Source organism: Chaetodon auriga, chromosome 19 (genome assembly GCF_051107435.1).
Source record: "Chaetodon auriga isolate fChaAug3 chromosome 19, fChaAug3.hap1, whole genome shotgun sequence".
NCBI classification, from domain to species: Eukaryota; Metazoa; Chordata; class Actinopteri; order Chaetodontiformes; family Chaetodontidae; genus Chaetodon; species Chaetodon auriga.
The window spans coordinates 3,778,443-3,799,506 of record NC_135092.1 but is presented as its reverse complement, the minus strand read 5'-3'; the positions used below and the strand labels follow the sequence as shown (position 1 = coordinate 3,799,506).

The window sequence follows — 21,064 nt, the reverse complement described above, 5'->3', positions numbered from 1 at the left end:
AAAGGTTTCATTCCCTTAGTGCTGTTGTTACTTCACGTGTGTGAAGCTCGCCAACAGGTACGTTTTTCTAAATGACTGATAATTGGTTGTAATTGTACAACATATATGTTACCATTAAATTAGCTCAACCCACTTCACATCTTCATGTCATAGGCAGCTGTAGGTTTGAGGGAGAAAGCTTGTTGGCATCACGCAATTGAAGACATGTTGTTTAACTGGCACTGTGACGCCAAGTGGTAATTCCAGGATAATGTGAGGTGGGGGGTGGCTATGATTCAGGAACCTTTGTGCTTTCTGGCAAGCATCCTGCATTTTCACCAGTTTTGAGCGGAACCATTGTGATCAATGATATGTCATCAACGGAGGTTGTTGCACATGCACAACGGAAGTTAACGGTAGGAGGAAGATGGTGGAGTACACTGATTGCCTGCAAGCTTTTTTTTTTCCAGTATTACAGATATTTGTTTTTATCCAAAAAAGAAGATGCATGGGCCAACTATTAATGATAAGAAAATAGAAGTCTTATGTCTTATGTGCAAGACAAATGGCCATCTCACCCTCAAACGGTAGATATTTGCCACGCTGATGTGAAAAGGTTGTAGTTGTGGTCAGACTAGATGAGTAAAAGAATAGAATTTCATTCAGCCGTTACTTGAATATATATACACATATATAAGTTTATTATACACAAATGTAATATCGGAGAGGATGTTGGTGCAGCATGTGTACATGAACCCAGACACAAATTGCTTGAAGTAACATTACATTCACTCAGCTCTCTGCAGTGTATCCTACAGCACCAGACAGGAGGCAGACTGTGTGTTACTCTGGAACATCAGCAAGGTCGACATGTTAACCTCCAGACAGGCGGGAGCCTCTCAACATAAAACATGCAGAGTGTGAAGGGCACTGATGTTTCTCAGGTCAGCTACATGTCAGTGCATAAAATCAAACGTTCTTATAAGACAAATTCATATATTATGATCATGAATATCTATCACACACGCCCACTCATGTTGTCCTGGTTTGCACTTCAGGTCAAGGAAAACTTGTAATGTTTTGCTTCCAGCTTGGAAACAACTTTTCAGGTTGTGAACCAATTCCTTTTTGGTCGGAAGGCTTCAAATGGTCCAAAATTAGATGCAGATCCGCAAAAAAAGGAACCCGTTTTGTGATGTGATGTTTTAAAGTTGTCAACAGACTGTGAGGAAGCACCCTGCCTGTAGAACAGCTGACCTTTGGCATTGGACTGTTCTTTCCATCCTTTAATGCTAGTATGACACTGGATGTTTTCCCCTCATCTCTTGATGACGGAGGAACTAGAGTATCGCCATCTGTCTCCCTCTCTCTGACTTAAATACACACAGACAGCAAATACAGGCCTCGTTAGGCCATTCATTGGATTGGTGTGTTGAATTGTTTTGGTGTTGAGGCTCGTCTTTTTATGGTTAACCTATCACCCTAGCTAGCTCAAGATTGATTTTTGTGCAACATAGACATCTGCATCATTAAGATGTTCATTTTTTTTTTGTATATATCGACAAGAGGTGTTCGTATGCAAAGCTGTCTTTCCTTTAGACTGCACACCTTTGCTGATATTATAATGTTGACAGCAGACGTGTCTTTTGGGGTAAGGCTAGCTGCCTCCCAAATCAGGAGCCAGAAATGGGAAAGTTTTACCAAGCTTTTAGCTTGAGGGACAGCTCTCTATGGGATTTGGAGGAGATGCAGATGAGGGAAGCGATGCATGTCGCTCTGTGCAGCTGTGCCGCGTTGGGAGTCTCTGATCACCGTGTGGTTTATCTCCGCATTTACAGGCAGAAACTAAAGTCTGCTAAAATGTGAGGAGATGGATCTGATGCATCTGATGACATGTGTTTTACTGCTTGATGTTTGATAAACCAACACTCACACCCCTCACCTTCTCCAAGTCAAGTCAACCATCAGCACCCCCTACCACCCCCTCCCACTAAAGCCCCAACTTTACTCAGGATCTGTGATCAGGATGTGTGTCGGCTCTTTTAGAGACTATCACAGGATTAAATCACTACAGGGCCATCATCCTGACCGATGGACCCCTGCAGTTTGCGTACCAGGCCAGCAGGTCAGTGGCTGATGCAGTCAACATGGGACTACACTACATCCTGACAGCTCAACACCACAGGGACATACACAAGAATCCTGTCTGTGGACGTCAGCTCAGCGTTCAAAACCACGATTCTAGAAGTGCTCCGCTCCAAACACCCAGTTCACAATGCCAACGTGAACCTGTCAGTGGGTCACAAACCTCCTGATAGCTCCAGTTCTATTCTTCAATAATCCAGTCTGTTCTCTGTTCATCCCTCACTGTCTGATTTGGATCAGCCACCGAACAAACCCATTCTCATTCCCAGAGCCTCAAATGTAGTCACCACCCTCTGCGTCTCAGACAGATACACAAGGTACCCTTTAGCATCTGTCTGAGATGCACTGGTCTTTCAGCTAACTCCAGTGTACCCCTGTCAGCTGCACTATTAGACGCCCAGAGCAACTCCTCCAGCCGTTCAACATGTTCTCATCTCAGTGATACACAAAGCGTTCCTGCCAGAAAGCCTTTCGATCATGTGATTAATGTTGTGAAACAGCTGCAGTCTGGTTAGGTTTAGGCACCAAAAATACTTGGTTAGGTTTAGGAAATGATTGTTCACGTGTGGTTCCTCAGTGGACCTGAATCTCGGTCTCATGGGTGAAAGTCATGTGCTAAAGGGTGCCTTGTGCGAGGGCCGTGACAAAATGTCTGTATTTGCCAGGCGCACCAAACAGGAAAAGGTGGTCAGGACTGCAGAGAAAGTCATTGGTACCATCCATTCCATCCAGGACTTACAAAGGAAATGGGCATGAAACATCACTGCAGACCCATCACACACTGGACACAACCTGTTCCAACTTCCCTCCTCTGGCAGGCATACAGAGCTCTGTATGCAACAACCAGAAACAAGAACAGTTTCTACCTGCTGGCCATCAATCTGATGAACATCTTAATCAGTCATAGAGTGTCAATTACCCTCTAACACCAAAACATCTACTACCTTCCATTCTAGATCATGTTTTTACAGTTTAACTTCACTGTTTTATGCGCTGTCACACTGTTACTGTCAATACAAATCCTGCACATTGCATATACTGCATATTGACATGTGGGTATACACATACAACCATCAACTGTATGTATATCCATTCAACATGTATGTCTTTGCATGCTTTGTATTGTTTGCAGCTTACAGAACTCTTTACATGTACATTGTTTTTGCTCATTTATATATTTATGTATGCACCGTATTTCCACATTCTTGTGTACATAATAGTCTTGTCTGCTCTTTACCTTTAGTTGTTCAGCTTTGTTGTCCTTGTTCTTGGCTATTATGCCAATTGCTTTGAGTGTACATTGAGAGTAATTAAAACAAACTGAGTCAAATCCTTGTATGTGTACACATACATGGCCAATAAATCTGATTCGGATTCACACGGTGACTGACATCTCGGGCTGCTGATTAGAACTAATAGTGGAATTTATTTGACGGCGAAAGTTCATACTTGACCTTTTCCGAACTGTATGTGGAACAAAATAATCTAAGATCAGCAGCCGAGACCTGTTTCTTGCACTGAGCATCGACAGATTAATTCACTTGGGGCTCTGGGGCAAAAACGAGCTCTGGCCTCTATTGATGAGCCGTTTGTGGTAACAAACACGTTAATACACAATAATAATACACACCATGTAGACTTTGACACAATGCCCTTCTAACAGTCCGTGGTGTTATTTCAGCTGATACTCTGCTTTAATGGTACGTATTCTCAAACTCATTTGCAATGAATCAATTTTTTCACAAATCTGCTGACACACAGAGCTTTCAGAGCAGTGAGCGAAGAACACCTGGAGGGAAATACCTGGTGAATGTGAGGCAGTGGAGGACCACCTGAGTACACCTTTGAACAGCTGACAGCACTACTTTCAGTGTGAACTGTCAAGAGGGGTCTAATCTTTCATTACCTGCCCAACAAATGTCAAGGCTCTCTCTACACTGGAATACTGTATCACCAATATGAAATAAATGAACTCATGTGTCGGCGTCAACTGGCATTATTGCACTTCATACTTGTATAACTGACAGGTAAATGATAAAACTGTGGTAGCATCTCATAGTTATGCTGCAGTAAGTCTTAATAACTGCATTATTATCACATTTTGTGGAATATGAGTCATATGAGACTCCAGATCTCAGTTCTGACTCACTGTGTACTAATAATGAGACGCTTGTGTTTTCCAAGTCATACTTATGAGGCACTAAATCAGGTATACAATCCAAATACATGTGCATTTTTCATCTTAACCGTCATTATTGAGACAGTGCAGGACTGGATGTATGATTCGAGGCACCATGTCCTCATAAATCGATATTTTTGTGGAGGAGAGCTGCAGATGAGCTCGATCCAGCTGAAGCGAGTGTGCATCCTGTGTGAGAACCACAGCATCCACTGTCACTGTGTAAATCGTGTCTCTTTAACTGAGGTATTCTCAGGACGGGGAGGGGGGGTGGATGGGTTCATCGGGTTCATGTAGTATTGGACGCCTCCTCCCATTTCAGGTTGGCTGCTTCCTTGGCTCCCTCGGCAAAAGGGGTAGCTGTAAGGCAAATAGGTGATGGAAAACGGCATGGAAGTTTGCTGTGGAAACGGCGAAATAGTCGAGCTTAACGTTTATTCGGGACACAGAAACTCGATCAACTGATGACTCCAAAACTAGCTGCCATTTTTAGGTCATTCGAGGCATCTCGCTAACTTGTTAGTAGCTCCAGCCAGTTGTATGAATAAGCCTGCTTTATTCGTCTATTAATTGTCCATTGGGATGGGGGAATCGCTTTGTCCTGTGCTGTCTAATAGAGGAATAGAGGTCTAAATCATGATGGCTGATGGATGTTGCAGAGGGATGGAAAGAGGCAGGGGTAAGATTGCATCAGATTCTTTACCGAGATCCGCATATACTCAGCAATATGTCCAGACTGGATCACAGCAGCAGGGCAATGACATCCAGGAGTTAGCATCCAAACGCGTCGACATCCAGAAGAAACGCTTCTACCTGGATGTGAAGCAGAGCGTCCGCGGACGCTTCCTCAAAATAGCCGAGGTGTGGATTGGAAGAGGCCGTCATGATAACATCAGGAAGAGCAAACTGACGCTGTCAATGTCGATGGCTCCCGCTCTACGCTACTGCCTGGGAGACTTCATAGATTATTATGCCCGTATCGGACTGCGGGGGGGCCTCGCGCCTCCGCAGCTCGAGGAGCACAGCAACAACGGCCAGGGCCGCGCGCACGACTCCCGCAGGAGAGCGCAGGAGCAGCACGCGGCGCTGTCTCCCACCGGCTCTGCGGTGTCCGACGACCATGCCCACCGCGTGCTCAAGAGCGAATTCATCGAGAGGGACAACAGAAAGTACTTTCTGGACCTGAAGGAGAACCAGAGGGGCAGGTTCCTCCGCATACGGCAGACCGTCAGCAAAGGACACGGCACGATGGGCTACTACGGTCAGGGCATCGAGCAGACCATCGTGCTGCCCGCGCAGGGGCTCATCGAGTTCAGAGACGCGCTGTCACAGCTGATTGAAGACTACGGCGACGAGGAGAGCGACGACCGCGGCCGAGCCGGGTCCAGGAACCACGACGACAACCCCGAACTTCCAGAGGCTGCGTCTTTCCGGGTGGACAACAAGAGGTTTTACTTTGACGTCGGTTCTAACCGGTATGGTATCTTTTTAAAAATTAGCGAAGTGCGGCAGCCGTATAGAAACACCATCACAGTCCCCCTCAAAGCCTGGGCTCGGTTCGGAGAGAATTTCATCAGGTACGAGGAGGAGATGCGACGAATTTTCTCCTGTCACAAAGAGAAGAGGACAGACGCTCGGCAGGACAGTGAGGAGCAGGAGGACTGACCTTGGCAGTAGGCTGTCTGTGCTTTTGCATGTATTCTAGGGATTCTGTTAATGAAGAACGCGTTCAGACGTGACAGTTAGCCCTAAATACTCCCCATGTTGTACTGTGTGGCCCTGCTGTAGCCCCCTGCAGTTTCCCACCTTAACTCTTCGGCTCATTTGCCAAGGGCTGGTAAACTACAAATTTTAACCTGCCAAGAAATCATTCACTCATAACCCAAAGCCTTCATCTGTTTCAATGAAAAAAACGTCAGCTATTCTTTTTCCAATCAGTTCATTTCTCAGCGCTGTTTAATTATGTAATGCACCATCAGCACTCAACCAGGGCCGGTCCAGCCTGACTGGGTGATTTTTGGCCCTGAGCAGAATTTCAAACCCCTTCATCTATTTTAAATCTAAGAGTGTACTGTCAATTACAAAGTGACACTGAAGGGGAACACTAGTGGTATTAGGAATGTGGTGTAAGTTAGGAAACCACATGAATATTTTGCCCCTAAAGCATATTGATTAACAGTTTTGTGATGCGCAGATGTGCAGAAAAACTGTCAACCATGCTTATCACCGAAAGTAAACAAAAAACGAACTTATACACAATGAATTAAATTAATATGTGTTCAGTGTAGTCTGATTTTAATGCAGAATGCAAATTAAGATTGTGCAAAAAGAAAAATAGACAATTTTTTGTCATTTAAATTGCATCTAAAAATGAGCAGAAGACCACACATGTGGATTTGCTTGTTTGGGGGGCCCCTGCTGGCCGTTCAGCCCCAAGCAGGAACTTAATGTAAGTGCAACACACACCGGCTGCACCCACTGCAGAGATAGAAAAAGCAGTCCTGGTACACTAACAGAATGTGGTGAGCAAACAGGATAATAAGAATAATAAAATAGTAATAATACTGCAACGCACAAACACACACACAGACACACACACACACACACACACACACACACACACAAGATGTTGCCATGTAGAGGTTAGGCTTTCACATCAACAATAACTCTGTGGCAAAAAAAAATGAATGTAGGCTTCCACATTCATTTCAATGACAACATTTCCTGCAGTGCAGTGCTGTTGGCAAATCAAATATATGCAAGTGACCAGAGCAGGTAGAATACCCTGCAGTGTGTAAAATGTAGCAATGTGTTGATTTGCTGCGTATCTTGGCAGCATCGAGATGAGGGGAGAAATAAAATCTCTTAGCGCTGTAGAGTCCAGAGCACCAGGACAGAAAGTGCTACGTGGTGGCCTGGTTTTTGATAAGCCTTCAGACTAGACTTCCTCAGTATTCTATCCTTCATTTCCTGTGGCAGCACACCAACACAGCCCCTCGTGCTGCTCTGCCATAGTGCTATTGTCCATGGGAAAGCAGCAAACAGTTTACAGTGGTTAACAAAGTTTGCAAAGGTGACAGAAATGAATATAAAAGAAATCCTGGCTATTTATTAGCTGGTACAACACATCTCCTTTATTATCCTCTCCAACACAGGCACTTTGTCCACAGACACAGGCCCGTGTTTGTGTTTCACTGAGCTCACATACATTCAGATACGAATATTTGCTTTGTTACTTGTTTTAAAGCCTCAAACAACTGAGAAATAATTGACTTTAGCTGCTGGGATAGTTCGCTGTATGAAGATAATGTAGAAAAGACGTCTTTTCTCACCATCCAGAAACCCAGTTAAGACAGAGAAGAGGAACCTGACAGTGACTGCTGTCTGAAAAGACCCGTAGATCTGTTTATTCTAAAGGATAGGTGGTTGCTATAGTTCCATCATTTAAACTATATGCTCAGAATGACACACTTTATTTGCTGAAGGAAAGGTATTGTACATGTGTTCTGCTGAGCGTGCAAGAGATGACCATATGCAACCTGTCTTCACTGTCCACACAGTGGCACGGCGGTGTTTGGCAGAGCTCGCAGTGCTTTACACAATCATGAAAAAACAAACAGACAAGACGCAGTGAAAGATCCCCAGCGTCTCGGTTATGCCAGTGTAGACAGCTCGGCTGTGAGATGGAGTGTATCCGTTGCCTCAGATGAACTTCAGACAGACGATTGAAACGTGCAGCTGACACACACACTGCAGACCTAAACCGGCTCTGCGCTGAAACATGGAGAATCTGGCTCTGGTTTTCAGTTTGCTCACAATTCTTTGCCACTTTGTAACCATTATCATTTCTCCCTCCCGTGGATTTTTTTTTTTTGTGCCATTCGAAGGTAAAATTTCCAGTAAAAAGCAAACATGAGAGCAAAGTCTGAAAAAATGTGTTCCAGCAATATATTTTTCTGGTCTTCTGTCCTGTCGATCATCTTGCCAGCCCTGAGGTCTATCTTTGAACCATTGACGTAGACAGTCCCAGCACCAGTTGTCCAGCGATGCCTTTTAAAAGTAAGATTAATATTTTCTATCGTTTTACTACATGCCCCTTGGACCTTTACAAAATGAGGTCATTTCCATATGTCATGCTTTAGACCAGGAGCTCCAAAATCTGCTGCTTAATGTGTCGGGAATATATTTATTTGATTTCGAAATGTGGTGCTATGGAAATTTACTGACACATTTTCTGTTTGGCATTTGAAGTTGTTGGTACCTCATGTAGCTCAGATCTACAGGTGTTTTCACCATGACATAAACAGACGGGTGAAGATAGAAAACAGACGTGGTACCTTAACGTCAGCGTACGCCTCAGTGCTCATTGGCACACTGGGTAGATACATGAGTGGTAGCATAGAAAGGGCTCAACATCTTGCTCAAACAGGCCTTTAAACTATATTTGTACCAATGTGCTCACTTCTGCAGAACCGTGTATTTTACCTTTCCGTACTATCTACTGATAAGGAAGTGATGACGTTGTCTTAAAGTGTTTATGTCTTACTTGTCTGTTCTTTTTGGCTGTGAGTCCCTAAAAATCCATGAAGTGCTGCTTCTCCATTAGAGCTTGAATGGCTGTTGGCCATACATTGAGCTCTGTGTACAGTATACTGTGTGTGACCTGCATGACAGAAGAGCTGTCACTGATGACAAAGAGCCCGATTCAGACTTTGACCGCACAACTATAGTTTCAAGCAAGGTCTTCTCAAAGATCGGATGCTGAAGTGACCAAAATGAAGGGCTAACAACCTTTTTCTGCTGTAAAAAAGAAATAGACATTTCAGTAAATACCACACACGTCAAAAATTCAGATAATATAAAAATTCAAACCAAGGATTCAGTTACGAAAACTGAAAGGAAAAAATGTTCGAGTGTGCAATGCAGTTAGTTTAACTGTGGTTATTTGAATATCATTTAATGGAGAGTGATAGCAACCACAATACAGTATTCAAATAATAGTCAGCAGTATGGCCAACACAAACAAAAGCCGGGCTCTAACTGTGGCCGGGCTGTAAAATACAGGACGGGATTATCTGAATTCTAAAGGTTAATTCACTATACTGCACATTTCCAAAGCATACGTACAGTCAGTACAATAGAGTCCTGTCGTACTCACCACTCTAAACACAAATATTGTTCTTTTTCACTAATTCCAGTCATTTCCACTTTGCTTTCACTGTTAAACTAGTGTCATTGAAACTCAACACTTCCTGCAGGTGTCGACATTGTGAATGAAAACAGAATCTGAACTTCAGAGCAGCGAATATACGAAGGCACTGTGTATTCTAATAGGAAAGGGAAGTTAGAAATGCATGTTTCATTAGTCTGGCTCTTTCTGCAGTTGAGGTAACTAAAGGTACACTTTCAGAACTGATGTAGTAATTCAGAAAGGGTGAGAGCAGCTGAGGGTTCAGTGTATGGAGGATGTTGAGACTTCTATCACTGAGTCGTGTTGTCTGTTAAACTCTCATGTAAGAGGTCAGATTGCCCTGCAGATGAACTGTAAACTGCACCTTCAACATGCTGCAGACATGCTGCCGTGTCGAGGTATCTGAGCTAACATCTCAGACCACACTGCTTTGGTGCCTGCTGCGGTTTTTATAGACCAACATAAGATATATATCTTCTCCAGACACTGACAGTGCCCAATCCAAGTGCAGATTCTGTCATGTGGCCTTTAACACACTGTACCTGGTTGACTACGTGTGTCATACAGGGATTTTGTTTGTTTCTTTTACCCGTTATATTCAAAAAGTGACGCTTGTTTCTCAAAAACTTAATATCCAGACAACTTAAACACAGGTCTGGTTAACAGTTTAACCACCATTCGAAATCAGCATGCAACGTGTATTACACTGCAGGTAACCATAGCAACAATACTCATGTGTCACATGACTTGACCCGCATATGCTTTTCAAGATAAAATGATTAGAACAGAATGTTTATGACGCTGTTGCATCACATCGCTGTGAGGGGTCCTGATTAAGACAGTGAGTCCTGCTGTGTTCTTGTATTATTTTGATGTTGTCCTGCCTTGTGCTGACTATTATTGGATAATCCTGAGCTGCAGCACTGAGCTTCCAATTGACTCTCGTCCATATTAGAAATCAAATTAAAGCAACAGTTTATTAGTGTATATTGGAAGAAACGATTTCATACACCCCATCATCATTTAGTCCATGTCTGAACCGAAGCAACACAAACACACATTTCAAATCAAGTGTCTGAATCGGGCCCTTTGTTCCAGTGTAACTCTGCATTGTACCGACTGCTGTCAACTCTAAGTTTAATGTTGAGACGTAACGAAATGACTGGTCTCGGTGTAGGAGGTAAAAAAAAATGCAAAAACCTTTCAGAAAAATCAGTGTTAAAAGATTTGTACTGGTGGCAGCCAATTCTTGTGATGCCTTTAGGTGCATGAAAAGCACAGGACTAGTTGGGTTTGGTGTGTTTGTTGTCTTGTGTAGGGCGTGAACTTTAATGATTAAATGAGTTGTTTTATTTTCATATAAATGGCAAAAGTTATATAAAACAGTGTAGGAAGTATAATTCAAAGCACAATTTATTTTAAAAATGATGTGGAATTAGAATATATACTCAATTCTTTACATTGATTTGATTCAGCATTGGTGGCCAGTGAATTTGGCCTGAGAGGCAGATTAAATCTAGCCTCAGCCAAGATATTTAGATAAAGACATGGTATTTATTCTCTTGAAAGTGTAATGTCATCTGTCTTTTGAATTCCAAATATCACTCCAAAAAGCACTTTAAATAAAAGCTGCACTTTCGTTCTGCTGCTTTGTAATCAGTTGACGTGGAGGGACCATCTCTATTCATGCCTTTGGTGAAAAGTGACAATCATGGATCCCTGCTTATAGAGTCTGATGAGCTGCAGTCACACAACTCCCATCATGATCTGTGGTCCGTTTTTCACTGCTTCTAATTGATGTGGCAGTCTGGGGTTGAACATTTTGTGGATATTAATTCTAGCACCATATTAAATAATCATTATCAGATGGACTGAGACTCTAGTCTCACTGAATTTTGTGAAATGAGCACAGATTTTGGGACGTAGATTTCATCCCGTGGACATGGAAAGTGTGAAGCTCACTTTACTCTGAACAGGACTGTTTGGCAGCAGCACAAACAAAGTCTGTCACGTTTTATTTGAAATGGTCGAAAATGTGTAATCATCTATTTGAATTCCAAATTCACAGTTTATTAGCTCAACAGGCCTTGTCCTCCAACAAGAGACATTCAGAAATTGTGCTGTCTGGCTGATCCAAGTCCTGTTAGTTTGACATGTTGGTGACATTTGATTAATCAGTTTGAAGAAATTACTGCATGTCTTCATTCATTCGATTAGTTTGGACTTGATTTGACTTGAGCACAAACACATTGTACCTTTTTTTTTTATTTTTATCTAAAGCATCTTCGTCTTGGTGAATGCAGGGTTCTTCTCTAAAACAGCCTTTTCCCCTTTGGAGCGACTTTGTGGTGTCAGAGCAGACGTTCATGTCATGGCTTTGTGCTCATTTCACAGCATTTCATGAGACCAAGTTGAATGATTTTAGGATGAGAGGGAAAATGATCTCAGCTCAACAGCATCACTCTGATTTCATACTTTTCGCGCCTGTGTTTTCTGTAGAAATGACACAGGACGTCAGGGGTGGAGCCCTCGGAACGAGGTTGCTCATTGTTGGGACATAATGTCGTACTGCAGAGCTAAAAAGATACTTAAGAAAGCTGAGGGAGATTTAATTATTTGTCTAAAATTATTGACCCTGATTTAACAAATCTAAAATCCAAAATGTAAATAAAAACATAACTAAATAAATAAATACATAACTAAATAAATACATAGATAAATAGATAGATTATTTATGGTGCAAATGCTTTGTCTGTATTTATAACAATGTTAGTTATTATTATTTGCATAATAAAAGTGAGTATTTAATATATTCATATTTGTTATGCTTTTTGTTCCCTGTAAAGAGGCAGACTGGTGCCTTGAGATTTTTTAGCCCATTAACGACAAATCACATGTCCTCCATATTACTGATTGATTTCCAGCTGTTGTGTTGACAGTGCAGCTCAACCCTCAGTCAGACTCAGAGGATAAACAATAAGCTAACATGGATGATACAGATAAATAATTTGGTAATTTCTTGCATTAAAAAGATTGCGTTTAGCAACAGCAATAAGACAACTCTCCGATGTCTGAGCATCGTCCAATGTGGTAGTGTGACTCCCGCTTTAGTGCTGACACAGCAGTCAGAATCTTCAAGCCTGCATTCAGTCTGAGAGAATTTGGTCACAGACTGCTGAACATTTAACAACAGGAAGTGATACCTGCCAAGCTCTGTGTCTCATCGACTAAACAAACCTACATTCCTAATAAAATCCAAATATTTTTTCCAAACCGATCCCAGGACAGCTGGAGCGCCGCGTCTGTTACAGTTAACAAACTGACTTCCTGTTTCAAATCTGACTGACTGTTGTGTGTGCACACAGCTTTCCTGTGCAGTGAGGGATTATTAGCACCATTTCAGATGCGCTCAACTTCCATTTTATCTCCAAAGAATAACCTAAGTCCCCTATTATTAGTGCCAAATTACATAGTTCTGTCCAAGACGTTTCCAGATGAATTATTCAGAAATAATGGAGCTGTAGAGTGAGGTATTGTTGTTTATTTGCATGGCATACTGACATGAATGGAAACTTAGCCAATCTAAAGCTGGTGATCTTTACAGTAATGTAAAGCAATTTGAGTTTAAGTATCCAACTCCCTCACCCTCTGTACACTTGAAAAAGCTGTCGATTCCTCCCTGACTGAGAGCAGCAGCTGTGGTCAGCTTGATTTCACTGACATTGGGTTCCAGTTGTGGCCAGATGTTATAGTGGACAACAAACATCAAAACTCCCTCTTATTTAACTTCAACTGAATTTATCTAGATTACTTCTTCAAAACCTCGATAACTGCTCCTGCAGTGTCGAGGTCCACTGCTTTCAACCACATCACACGGTCCTGAAGTGACCGGTCCTCCATCCGAAAGCTGGTTAAGAGTTTTATTTCCATGGTCAAGAGTGAAGTATTCTCACTCTGCTGTCCATCTGTATGCTCTGTAGTTTCTAAATACCCATATTTCTGCCAATGCATGGCTAAATGCATGTGTCAGTGCTTCTGTCAGAATCACGGGAGCACAAAAGCACAAGAAACAGTGTATTCAGCCATATTTTGACCACAGCTGCTCTTCCTTGTCACTCAGGAAAGAACAAACAGTAGCTGAGTGTTTGATACCAAGAACATTTAATTTTCAGTGGACAATCAACAGAGAGCTAACAGGAGGAGGGCTGCAGGATGTTGGACTGGGGTGAACAACTTGATGAAAGAGAAAGATCTAATGTTTCCAACCCTGACGCCTTAAAGCACCTTTACAAATCGACTGTATGTTCGCTTGTTTTGATTCATGTGCTTTGTTTTAGCAAGTCGAAATGACGAAAAAGAAAATTAGTTCTCATGAATTGTTGCTCCAAATATCCAGGATGAAAATGATCAGTGAGTGCTCAGAGTAAAGCGGTGGGACTAACCTTGACCAAGTGTACGTGTTTGTGCTTGTGCAGGTAGAGTGATGTGAATGTATGGATACTGAAGAAGACATTCTGGTTTGCTGTTTTGTTTTTGCCTTCTGTTCACCATCAGAGTTTCGGAGTGGGAAATGTAGAGATGTAGATGTTCGGTAATCATTTAAAAATTAACTGAAGTGAATAATGAAAATGTGAAAAGGTGTATATTTAGATAAATGTAATGTAATACATTGGTGTGTCCTATAGTCCTATAGCGTAAGACTTAAAAAACAAGGAATTTTCGTACTCAAGCACTTTCTTTATGTGTACTGTATTAGTTCATCTTCTACATCTAAAGTACTGTATGAATATTCATTACTTGCCTTGTAACGTTTGAAACAATGCTACGTTTAGAAGTGGTGACCAAGAAAATCAAGTTTTTAGAGTGTATGCATGCCAATGGTTGGGTCCCAGCATAATAGGAAAACTATATGAAAAAATGGTGCTATGTTCATTATATAAAGGTGCTTCTATGGACCCCAGCTGAATGCATGCAAAGAAGAACTATCAAAAGAAGAAAAAAAGAGAAAATTGATGTCCTACTACTGTTCTCAAATAGTGCTGCTTCCCAAAGATGTCGGAAATTTGGAAATTCCAACTTTCTATTTGTTAACATGCAACAACCCTTCAAGTTAGTATGCCGACTCCGGTGTACGATGCAGAAATGTGACAACATGTCAGCATTCTCTGAAAACTTGAGCACACGGTGTTACTTTCACCCTGTTCAATATCCTCCAAACATACGTTTAGTGTTAGTTTGTTGGGAAGGAGCATTTGAAGTCAGACTAAGGACGTTTAAAGTGTTGTTCATGTTCTTCCCTGTTTTTTCTGAGCTACATCACTGGAACTCAAAGAGGTTGTTATTACAATTTGTGAGCTGGGAATTTCCAACTGAAGACTAGCAATGGAATGCATTGTAGGTGGCAGATATCCTACCTGATCACAAACGGTCAAGTCTAACTGTAAATATCATCATTACCAGCCTCCACAGCTCTCAGACCAACCAGAACCAGGATCAGGCTGAGCAGGAACGATCAAACGTGGAAATTGGCCGTTACCCTGAAGGCAACATAAACCAACAGCATCTCAAAGTTTAGAGGCCGTCAGTCACGAGGTGGTTTCTATTTTTAAAAAAAGAAAAATGTCTATTTACAGTTACACTGCCTTTGTGACAAAGGTCAAAAAGATCTATAGACAATCTAATGACAATATTTTGTACTCTTAATTCTTCAGATGTTAATGTGTTGAAATCATTTTTCATGTAGCAGAGTTATAGGACAGCAAACATCAATATAGTCTCTGAGAGGTCAAAGTTGTTTAAGTTTGGAAAACTTTGTGCTGATTGTTGATGGAAAAGAATTTGGACAAAGAAAATGTGTTTGTTTATTGGTTGTATTGATCATCTTTCTTTTTTATGTTGTTCATTAAATGTTTTACAGGATTATCAAGGCTTTCATTGGTTTTCTGTTTTAAGACTCCAGCCAGTGGCACACTGCGCTGTATGCATCCGTGCTCTGTTAACAGTGTATTACTGCTGAGGTGGAAAAATGACGCGGAAGCTTCTCGACATGTTACACACTTATTTAAGACCAAGCATCATTTTAAACTCAGCGTTTGTGCATCAGAATGGAGTGATGAAGGAACGAGGGGGCAGAGAAAACACTGACAGAGAATGTGTGTGTCAGAGTGTAACGATGATCCATTAAATTTTAAATATAATTCAAATATTGAAGGAATTGAATAATAATCTAAGAAATTCGTTCAGTGGGAAAGGAAACAAGTTTTTTCTTGTCAAACTTAAAGGATTGGTCTGGTGGTATATATTTTTCTTCTTGTCAGCAAACCCCCTGTACAGATCCAACAATCGAAATATCCTGCTTACAAGTGTTGTGTGTGTAGCCAAAGCCTGATATATCTTATTCCCACAGAGCTCCATTGTTTTCCAAAAGCGATTAAAAACACATCAGTGAGCCACATTGTTGTTCATTACGATGAACACACACTGTAGTTTATTTAGACTCTGTCACACATACACCATCCTGCTGCCCCAAATACTCAACAGAGCATCAAATGTGGATTAATCCACATCTGAAAATAGTCCTGGACAAGTGAATTTAGTGAGGCTTTTTAAAACTATATATTTTGACTTGTTTGTGAAGATTTATATCTTCAGTATAACAAATGGGTTTGTGGCTGAGAGGCACAGATTAGCACAAGCATCAGTCTCTTCATGCAATTTATGACAAGATGAAAAACATAACAGACTGTGTACTGTATAAAATACAGTACTTGAGTACAAAATACAGTTGAAAGTACATTTACTCAAGTACTGTATTTCAGTACAAGTTTGAGGTATTTGTACTTGAGTATTTCCATTTTATGCTCCTGATTCACTCAATTTCCTTTGCTGCTATGCTTAGTGATGATAGCACAAATGTTTCAGACCTGTTTCAGGAGGTCATAGCGTGTTAAAGCCTAAAGTGAAGAGATACGTTTTTAGCTCTCTTTTGAAAATATTCAGTGAGCTGGCTTCCTTCTGTAGGTAGTGTGTTCCAGAGCTTTGTGGCGTAATGGACAAAGGCTGCATCCCCAACTTTCTTCTGGCTGGAAACCTCCAATAAACCAGCAGCAGATGATCACAGTGTTCTTGAAGACAAATAATGTAATAATGTAATAATAAGGAGGGAGTTAGTGATGAATCTTGGCCCTAGTCCATTAAGGGCTTTGTGTACGAGGAGGAGGGCTTTAAGTCATTCCTGAATGTTACAGGAAGCCAGTGCAGAGCGGCTAAAACTGGTCTAATGTGTTCTCTCCTCGTGGTTCTGGTTAAAAGCCGAGCTGCAGAGTTTTGAATGAGCTGAAGACTCTCAGTGGTTTTGTTGGGAGGCCAGTAAATAGTGAGTTACAGTAATCGAGTCGGCTTGAAATAAAGGCATGATTCAATTTTCAGCCTCTTTTTGGTTTAGAAATGGTCGTACTGTAGCTATGTTTTTAAGGTGGAAACAGCTTTCATCACCGTGTTGATGTGGGACTTGAATAACACCAAAACTTGTAACCTCAGCTTTACAAATATAAAGTATCACTAAGGTGTGAATCTAAAGTATACACTCTACCAAAGAACATAGACAGGTTAACAAAAATGATCACACATATATATGAGAAGTGACATATAGCTGTGTATGTATAATATCAAATCTGAAATACTTATGGTTAAATTGGACCGTTCATCATGTCCAGAATATTGTACATAACGGCCCATTGTTGCGCATTATATCCTGTAAGTCAGAGAGCTGTAGTGTTTGTAATGTAAGACAGAGACTGAACGAGCAGCAGAACACAGCTTAAGGTGGAGCTGGAGTGACTTCAGCACCCTGCGCCTCTGCTGTACTTCTCTCAACATGAGGTCGATGAGTTGCAAACTTTCATTGCCACAGGAAGAAAGGATTTCCTGTGGTGTCCTGTGGTGCATCGTGATGGTATCAGTGTACTGCTGAAGGTGCTCCTGTGCATCATGGAGAGAGTCATTGACCATGATGCTCCACAGTCTGCACAGCATCTTCTTCTCAATCCAACTCAACCCCAGGACAGAGCCTGCATGTTGATTCTGTTGGCTTTGACTGCTGTCACCCTACTACCCCAGCACATGACAGCCAAGAGAAGAGCACTTTCTACTGATTTAAGACTCCACAGACAGTAGAATTGGCTTTGACCCTTCTTGTATACAGCCTCATTGTTCTTAGCCCAGTCCTGTCCCCTGTGGGCCCCCTGTGGTGCTCATGTGCTGACAGTCAGATAGTCCACGATCCAGGACACCAGAGTGTCACCGTATGGTGGTGAGAGCACTAGAAAAGTACATGGCTCTCTTCATGCTGTCTTCCACTTCCACCTTTGGCTGGTAGAGAAACTGAAGGGGTTCCTCAAGAGAGATGACAGTAAACTGTCAGTAATGACGTTGATGTTGAGTTTAATGATATAGTGGATTCTGTATGCAGACTGAGGGGATGCTATCTTAATCTGAGGCCAAGAGACTCACTGATATTTAGAACACACAGAGCCAAGTCAAAAAGTTGTCTGGATCTGTTGTCAATGGCTCTACATCCTACCTAACCTGGAACAGGAATCAGTATCACTTTTTAAAAAGGCTTACTTTACTAAGGGTAACTCCATTAATGTTAAGCCATTATTATCAGTGCTGTCAAATTGTAGAAACTCCTTTTGGTTGGTATCCAACATAAATTGCTTGATTTATTAATTCCCGACTAACATTTATAACTGCAAGACTTGGTCTAATATTATGGATTTTTATTAGCAACATATTTGATCACAACAAAGCACAATTTTGCAAGACAGTATTTGCTTTCTGCAGACTGCAGTGGGATGGAGTGAGACTCAAAATGAGCAGTGCATGGGATTGCCTCCATCAAGCTCTGTGCAGTGAGGAAGATGGACAACAACTTCCTGTGATAAGCAGTCAGCCTTTTAATTGGTCTGCCATTAATAAAGATTCATGGTTTCGTCTTTCTAATGGGGCCTCTACTGTCATAAAGTTAGTAAGTGAGGGTGTGTAACTATCACTCTGTGATCATTCAATATGCATCTATACACAGGGCTCACTACACAATACAAAAATTATACAGTTATTTGAAGTGATCTGATGTATCTGTTACAGCCCTGGAGCATCCACTCAGTCATTCTGTATTGACATTGTCGTTGTTTTTTGCCAGTCAAATCTGCATTTACCTAACCAGTATGAGTGTGGTGGCCTCACCTGCTGCCTCACAGCTGATTTGAATGCTGCTGACCCTGCTGCACTCGCCTTACTTTTCTTTATAGTTTACTCTTAATGGTTCATTGACTCTTTTAGTTTGACCTTTTGACTTTATGCACAAAACATTCCTGTTGCACATTCATCAGCAGAGAAATGAAGACACATTTTTAGCACTGTTGGCAGTACATCAGTTTCTATTTGTAACACACACATTTAGTTACCTTCTGTACAGTCACACTTTAGTTTGTCTTCAGATTAATTTGCCTCAGGTGGTCCCATCTAGAGTGGCAAAAGACACTGATGGTGAAGACGTCAGAGAGCCAATGCTGAGAGACCTGGCTGGTATTATTCAGACCTTCAGGAGGCAGCAGGAATTTTTGAAGGTTCACAGTGCACGGTGGCACAGTGGAAACACTGTCCCCTCACAGCTAGAGGGTCCAGCGTTCGATTCCCACTGTGGGCGCCGGGGGCGTGTCTTCCACCATGCCTTCGGTGCCTGCTGTTCAAGGAAAGGGGCCTTTCTGTGTGGAGTTTGCATGTTCTCCTCGTGTTCACCTGGGGTATCCTCCTTTAAAAAAAAAAAAACCTACTAAAAACATGCAAGAAGATCACCACCTGACCAATGGTGACAAAGGAAACTGGATGGCAGCCCACCGCTCCTGGTCTGCGGAGGAAGGACGATCCCGGGGTTGTCCCTCTGATTCTGATCCTGATTCTCTACTCTCCTCTACTGACAGGAAAGGCCAGAGGCTCCTCTCTCCATATGAATATGGATGAATCTCTTGGTTATGACAAGATGAAATTTATCTATATCAACCTATCAAATGCAGAATTCAAATGCAGACGAATGATGCAATTTTGTCCACTTTTGTGATGAGAACGAGAGAAAGTGATCCAAAGATTGAGCCTGACAACACCAGAGAAGAGTTCTTCCTTGTTCTTTACCATCAGCATGGCCAGGTTAAGCAGCTGGTGGTCCCTCCTGCACACCGAGCTGCAGTGCTTGGACCACTCACACACAACATACTTTCCACTGGCCTGGCTTACAGATGTTGTTGAGTCTTGTAGGAGTTGCCCTCAGTGCCAGAAGATGGCAGCTAAAGTCCATCAGAGCTCCAGTCCATCCTGGGACCTATCAGTGTAATTTCTCATGTCGTGCAGATGAGAGAGAGAAGCTGCAGAGTATGAGTGAACTGGACCACAGGCACACATGACAGAGGCCCAGCAGCACCAGAAAACCTGGTGTGACCAGCCAGCACAGAAGCTTTGACTCTGGTTAAAAAAGGTCTTGGTCATGCTGCCAAGTGACAGCAAGCTGCTGGCCTTTAGAGGTGCAGAGGACATTTGGATCCACTGTCTAGACTTAGACTTAGACTTTGACTGTTACTAAGTCTAAGTCCAGTCTATCAAATTTCCACCACCAGCACCAGCGTTTCATCTGTATCCCTCACAACAGATAATAGGAACAAGCTTTTAAATGTGACAGGAAGCTTCTCTGTGGTGTCCTGCAGGTTATTTGTGGTAATGGAGAAGAATTTGTCATTGTTAGAAAAAGACGAAGTAAGGAGAGTCAGGGAAGTTCATACAGGAACGGTAACTTCCTTCATTACAAGTAAAGGTTTTCAGTTCAGTACAGATAACCTGGATTGTAGATTGTACAGTGGAAGTTCACTTCTGCCCATTCAGCTCCTGAGGCAGGCCTTATCAGCAGTCTCTTGATCACTATTATCAACTGCGACAGTGATGAGATACAGTTAAACTCAGCAGCCCTTAGACAGGCCTACAGCTACCAGTGAGGACTTAGAAGTCATGTCCTATTTGTTTCAGGGAATTTGAGGACTTTAAGAAGAAACAGATATAAAATGGATATTTTTCAATGCCATTAAATTGGAGTATTTTCAGGCAAAGAAAATCAATAAATGTATAAATGAATAAATACAACAGTCAGATTTTCAGCGTACAAAAAATACAATAGAACAGATGAAATAAATAAATAAAACTGAAAATCGGACGACTTGTTAATCAGGTCTCCACAAAATGACCCGTGGGCAAGTAGAGCTATTCAAGTCAATTTTTATGTATGCAGGTCAGTATTCTAAATCACATGTTGCCTCGAGGAGCTCTAGAATCTTTTAAGCATCTTTAAACCCTTAATTCGGATAAGAAAAAGATCCTCAAACCTCAGGAAAAGCAGCAGAGGAGGGACAGAGACATGCAAAAGATGCCATGTGTACAGAATCAATCAACAAATAACCACAGTGTACAATTTTGATGACAACAATACAGATATATGCATATAGTAAAACATGAGTGAAGAGTGTGAA

The 21,064-nt window shown here is 41.8% G+C and overlaps 1 protein-coding gene across 1 annotated transcript; it reads left to right on the top strand.

Annotated features, from left to right (window-relative positions):
- The first annotated feature begins 1,536 nt into the window (after nucleotides 1-1,536).
- purg (purine-rich element binding protein G) lies at nucleotides 1,537-15,410 on the top strand. The gene has a single exon (XM_076758185.1). It carries the CDS (start codon nucleotides 4,940-4,942, stop codon nucleotides 5,966-5,968), a length of 1,029 nt encoding a protein of 342 aa, XP_076614300.1. The 5' UTR covers nucleotides 1,537-4,939; the 3' UTR covers nucleotides 5,969-15,410.
- Nucleotides 15,411-21,064: the final 5,654 nt, after the last annotated feature.